This window comes from Cucurbita moschata, unplaced genomic scaffold (genome assembly GCF_002738365.1).
Source record: "Cucurbita moschata cultivar Rifu unplaced genomic scaffold, Cmos_1.0 Cmo_Scf00029, whole genome shotgun sequence".
Classification (NCBI taxonomy): Eukaryota; Viridiplantae; Streptophyta; class Magnoliopsida; order Cucurbitales; family Cucurbitaceae; genus Cucurbita; species Cucurbita moschata.
In genome coordinates this window covers 1,589,508-1,595,413 of record NW_019268545.1, presented here as the reverse complement: position 1 = coordinate 1,595,413, position 5,906 = coordinate 1,589,508, and the positions used below count along the sequence as shown (strand labels likewise).

The following is a 5,906-nucleotide window of genomic DNA, read 5'->3' as shown; positions in this document are numbered from 1 at the left end:
GGAAATGGGCCCGGAGCTTTTCTCTCTCTCTTTCACAATCTTGAGGTTCTTATGAATGGATAAAATGAGAATTGTTTGTGGATGGTAATAGTCGGAGGATATTTGAGGACCACTGTCGATTAATGACGTGAAAAAGACGATTATTTGAATTGCTACATTTTTTTAACCCACTAGAAAGTTCGGGTTACCACCTGTATAGAGTTTACAATTCAATCCAATCTAATCCTCTATTTTCGAGTTAGAATAAGGTTAGGTTGTAACCCTATTTACAGGTTAGTTAGGCTTGAACTTGAGACGAGCTAAGTTTTAGCTTGATCTTGAACGGAGCGAAACTCAACTTTAAATTTGAGATCGAACAAAGTTTAAATTCAAACTTTAATCGAACAAAACTCGACCTTGAACTTAGAGAGAGTGTAGCTAATAATTTGAAGGCAACTAAGTTTGACATTGCAAGTGAAACACGAGCTTAAGTTCTACCTTGCATTTGAGGTTACTAAAGCTTTGACTGAACTTAACCTTAAATTTGACCTTGAGGGAAGAGACCCTCAACTTTGATAGAAACAAAACTTGACCCAGTGATCAAAGTAAGGGGGTACGCCCAACCTGCTAACTCGAGAATCCAATTCGCCCAACCTACTAACTCGAGAATCCAATTCGACCCAACCTGAATTATAAGGGTTGGATTGCGTTTAAAAGGACTTTGGTTTTGAGTTGGGTTCGGTTTTTGAAACTCGATCTAGATCAAGTTCAAAATTCAAATTATTGAGACAATCCCCCGACCCAACCCAAAAACCTTATAAAGAATGTCCAAGCCCATGTAGTAGAAACCCACGCAGCCCGCCCATGAGTCATGTTGTCTGACCTTGCCACGTAGCACACATGCACTCTTTAAGGTGCAGACTTTCTCTCTCTCATCCTCCATACACAAGATTGAATTAATAATTGTAATGATGATTCTCATCTATCTCATTGTCTCTCTCTGCTCTTCATCTTCATCCTTCTCATCTCACAGCGTTCATCTTCTCATAGCAAACGTCTACGTCGCTCGCCAGTCACCTCTTTATTTCTCCGTCAGACTCTCTTTTTAGCTCCCATTTTTCCACTCGATCTCGTCTTTGTGTTTCTCATCGGACGTCGTTGCCGACTTTCTCTGCGCTTGGCTTTTCGTTCCATTTTCGTCGGTCTTCTACGCTCTGTGTTTCTCATTGGACTTCTCCGCTCGGTGGTAGGTTGCTTCTCCACTTCTTGTCTCTTCTCAGTTCAGAACAACCTGAACCCAACCTGAAAATAGAGGGTTGGGTTGGGTTACCAATCCAACCAACCCGAACGTTTGGGTTGGTTCAAAAAAATCCCTCAACCCAACCTGACCCAGACCATGTACACCCCTAGATCAAAGTTCATCTTGATCTTGAAGCAAGTGAACCTCGACTTTGAATTTAGGGTGAAAGAAGCATGGACTTAAACTTGAAGCGAGCAATAGTTAACCTTAAATGATATAAATCAAGACATCTCAATCGTGTAATATGAACTTCAAGGAAGATGAGCTTCAATTATTTATAGATGGTTTCAAATTTTGGGTGAATATAATCTAGAGTTATGGTGTTTCATTAACGTATTTTAAAATTACATTTACATAGTGGCTAATTATAGTCATAAAATATGAATTTTGTAACTCTTGAAATGCCCGTAGAAGGACAAAGGTTTTATTTTGAGGCTATATGAATCCATATTGTCTTTGTAGAATAGACATGGAAAATTTAGTAAAAAGAGCATTTGAGCTTTCTGTTAAACAAGATCTAAGTTTCTTCGCAATTTTATGCAGTTTAGGTTACAATTATTCAAGCTTGATATGATCGATCTTGTTTGTAGAGTGATTTGAATCTCAAATAAGTTTTCAACAAGGTAATCCAGATCTTACTCTCCCAAGACATGTTTAAGATCATAAACAGGTCTAAATCAACTAATATCGGTGTTATTGATGATACACCATGATGGATGATATCTTCCATGGCCTCGTAGTGTCCAAATTTATCATTTTCATACGTTATGGCATGATCATATCATAATGTAACTTATCATAACATAGCGTAGCTTGTTGTGGTGTAACATAACATGACATAGTATGACATAGCGTGACATAGAATAGAATAACATTACCCAACATAGCTTATCGTAGCTTAGCATCATACAACATAGCATGATTTATCATATCATAATATAACATCACATAACATATCGTAACATAATATTCTCATGTAGGGGCCACCACAACATAACATAACATTCAACCCATGTAGGGCCCACCATAACATAACATAATATTCAACACATGAAGGGTCACGGGACAGGTGTCATCATACACAAAAACACATGAAGGGCCACGAGACATGTGTCATCATACACAAAAACACATGAAGGGCCACGGGACAGGTGTCATCATACACAAAAACACATGAAGGGCCACGAGACATGTGTCATCATACACAAAAACACATGAAGGGCCACGGGACAGGTGTCATCATACACAAAAACACATGAAGGGCCACGAGACATGTGTCATCATACACAAAAACACATGAAGGGCCACGGGACAGGTGTCATCATACACAAAAACACATGAAGGGCCACGAGACATGTGTCATCATACACAAAAACACATGAAGGGCCACGAGACAAGTGTCATCATACACAAGAACAGATGAAAGGCCACGGACAGGTGTCATCATACATAAGAACACATGAAAGGCCATAGGACAGGTGTCATCATACACAAGAACACATGAAGGGCCACGGACAAGTGTCATCATACACAAGAACACATGAAGGGCCACGGACAAGTGTCATCATACACAAGAACACATGAAGGGCCACGGGACAGGTGTCATCATACACAAAAACACATGAAGGGCCACGGACAAGTGTCATCATACACAAGAACACATGAAGGGCCACGGGACAGGTGTCATCATACATAAGAACACATGAAGGGCCACAGGACACGTGTCATCATACACAAAGACACGTGTTATCATAAACAAAGACATGTGTCATCACATGTCATCATACACAAGAACACATGAAGGGCCACGGGACACATGTCATCATACACAAGGACACATGAAGGGTGGACACATGTCATCATACACAAAGACACATGAAGGGCCACGCCACGGGTGTCATCATACACAAGAACACATGACGGGCAGAGGTTCAATGGTAACAAACATTTTGAAAATAGACCAAAAGAAAATAAAAATAAAAATAAAAATAATTAAATTTAAATATTCAAACAGAAACCAATTGGGCAAGAATCTCATCAACAGTACGATCGGAACTTCCGTCGCAATCCACCGCCTGTTTCGCTAACTCTCCCCATTTAGCGGCGTTTTTCCGAATCTCCGTTCCTCCGTTGTCATCCATGACCTTCAAGATGCAATCTGCAACCGTTGTCCGCCGCACTATTCCGGCATCGTCGAGCGGAGCCCTAACTCCGGTCTTCCAAATGTCCGTTACAAACTTGGCATTGGTGGTTTGATCTGTCCACTGCGGCATCGCCACCATGGGAACGCCGATGGTCAAAGCCTCCAGCGTCGAGTTCCAGCCGCAATGCGTCACAAAGCAACCGATCGATTCGTGTGATAAAACATCCAATTGACGGCACCAAGGGACCAATAGCCCTCTGTCCGCCGTCGCTTCTGCAAATTTTGCTGGAATCTTCGCCGCCTCTGTCTCCCTTACCTGTTCAACCGGTACGTTAACGTTAGACCTAATTTTGTTTCATTTTTTTTAATTTAAATTTTATAAAAATAAAAAATAATAAAACAAAATGTCTAATAAATTCTTTAAAAAGTTTTTAAAATCGAGAAAAAGATAATTATTTTTTTTTTAGACCCGGAGACTTTTGATCCTTTGCATTTCTATTTATATTGCTATTTCTTAAACGGGTCAATGTCGGGTCAATGTCGAGTCAATGTCTTATACTTTTGACTAAAACGTCAAACGTTTAAATTTTTAAACACATGTTATCAACGAGGAAAAACTAAAAAAATCTACTGAAGATTAGTGTAAGACTTACCACCCACAAGAAAAAGGAATTGCTTTGTGCCAAACCCCAAGTCAATTCCTCCATTTGCTCGACGCTCAAAGCTGCATAGCTCCCGAACGCTACAAAAACTACTGACGCTTTTGGACGGGCGTCTAGCCATTTTTGGCAAACCTCATTGTTCATTTTGAAAAGGTTGAACCCATAGTCCCTATCGTTGTCTATTCGTTTGTCGGTGTAGAACGATGGTATGTTCGGTCCGATCGTCTTCATGTTCCATTTATTCTCCATCCCTTCTAGCACCTGAAACCTTGCCCCAAAAAACAAAAGGGAATGAGCAAGTGAATGAAGGAAGAAAATCAATCGTGTTCTTTATATCTGTTTGTACATGTATTGATCTGGATCATGACTGGAGTGTTTGTTCTCGAGATTGAATCTTTTGACTTGTTTTCCAACATTTCAAACTTGTAGCTTGTTCTAGAGGTTGAATTGTTAGTTTGTTATTAAAGTCTTCAAGATCGGCCTCCATAACCGAGATTTTGGTCTTCAAAATCGGCTTTTGTAGCATCTTTGGTCTTTGATTCTAAGAGTAGTAGAGAGAACGTCTATTTATAGAGATTTTTAGATTTGAGCTGGATTGACTAGTGACCATTCACTAGTGTAGTGTTGTTTGGTCGGTGACCATTCTGTTATCTTCCTGTCTCCGTCCCTATCGTGTTGCCGAGTCAGTGACCATTCTCTTATTTTCCTATCTCCGTCCCCGCAAAAATAAGTTTTTTGAAATATATGGAAAACCCAATCTCCGAAAAAATATATGAAAATTTTGGGAGAGATGGAGAGGAGATTGAAACAGTAGGTGGGAACTTCCCAAGGGGTGGATCGTGAGAACCCAAGCCGGTGGGAGAGAAGAAGAATCATTTTAATGGTATAGAAATTTCTCTTAATTGGAGGCGTTTTAAAAACCGTGAAGCACGGATAATATCTGCTAGCAATGGACTTTAACAATTACAAATGTTATCAAAGCAAAACACCGAGCAATGGGTAGTGTGCGAACGAGGACGATTTGAAACAAAATTAAAGATTCGGAGTTTTAGTAGACAAACCTGGTGTTCTAGTTCGTAGAAACTGTTGCAGACTAACCAATCGGCTTCCTCCACGTTTCCAAACTGATTAATCACCACATCAGAGAATTCCGGATATGGGTTCCCAACCTGGACAAGCGACGGCATATCCGCCGTCGTCAGCGGCGGCATTCCGGCGATCCGAATCTCCTCCGCCGCCGCCGCCACCACCGGCGCCTTAATTTCTTCCCTGTAAACATGGTAATAAATGTTATTCACAGCGCAGGACTGTGTAAAATACGCCACCGTCCTCAGCCCAAATTCTTTCCCCACATCCAAAACCCACGGCATAAATCCGTCGTACACCACGGCGTCGAACCGGCGGCCGGCGTCCTCCTTCCGCCGAATCAGATCCCGGAGAGTCTGTGACCCGTCGTGCTTGAGGCGGTCGTGATAGTCGGAGATGGAAACGGCGGAGAGAAATCCGCCGGCGTCGTGGCCGTCGGAGATGGTCTCGACGGGAAACGGCGGAGGGTGGTCGGAGTTGGGTTGGTTATTGAAAAGGAATTTGGTGACGACGAAGGTCACGGCGGCGCCCTTGTGATGGAGACGTTTGGAGAATTGTAAAAGGGGATTTATGTGACCTTGAGCTGGGTATGTAACCACCAGAAGATTAACTTTTTTCCCATTGTTGCCGATTTTGCCCTCACCGTCCGCCATGGAAATGGGCCCGAAGCTTTTCTCTCCCTCTTTCACAATCTTGAGGTCTTTATGAATGGGATACAATGAGAATTGTTTGTGGA

General features: G+C 41.7%; 1 protein-coding gene across 2 annotated transcripts; it reads right to left on the bottom strand.

Moving 5' to 3' along the window:
* Window positions 1–2,603: 2,603 nt before the first annotated feature.
* LOC111463825 (UDP-glycosyltransferase 74G1-like) lies at window positions 2,604–5,906 on the bottom strand. Of its 2 annotated transcripts, XR_002713925.1 has the most exons (4): window positions 5,146–5,906; window positions 4,076–4,345; window positions 3,204–3,738; window positions 2,604–3,126 (listed from the first exon to the last, which is right to left on the bottom strand). XR_002713925.1 is itself a non-coding variant. In XM_023107751.1 (3 exons), exons 1-3 carry the CDS (start codon window positions 5,821–5,823, stop codon window positions 3,286–3,288), a joined length of 1,401 nt encoding a protein of 466 aa, XP_022963519.1. In that variant the 5' UTR covers window positions 5,824–5,906; the 3' UTR covers window positions 2,604–3,285. The 2 variants fall into 2 exon arrangements, 1 of the variants encoding a protein (XP_022963519.1); XM_023107751.1 differs by having other exon boundaries at window positions 2,604–3,738.

Excerpts from the sequence above, each read along its gene's own strand:
- LOC111463825 (XM_023107751.1), bottom strand. The coding sequence starts at position 5,823 with ATGGCGGACGGTGAGGGCAAAATCGGCAACAATGGGAAAAAAGTTAAT. Across the intron at positions 4,346-5,145 it reads TCTACGAACTAGAACACCAG|GTGCTAGAAGGGATGGAGAA; the intron begins GTTTGTCTACTA and ends GCAAGGTTTCAG. Across the intron at positions 3,739-4,075 it reads ATTCCTTTTTCTTGTGGGTG|GTAAGGGAGACAGAGGCGGC; the intron begins GTAAGTCTTACA and ends CCGGTTGAACAG.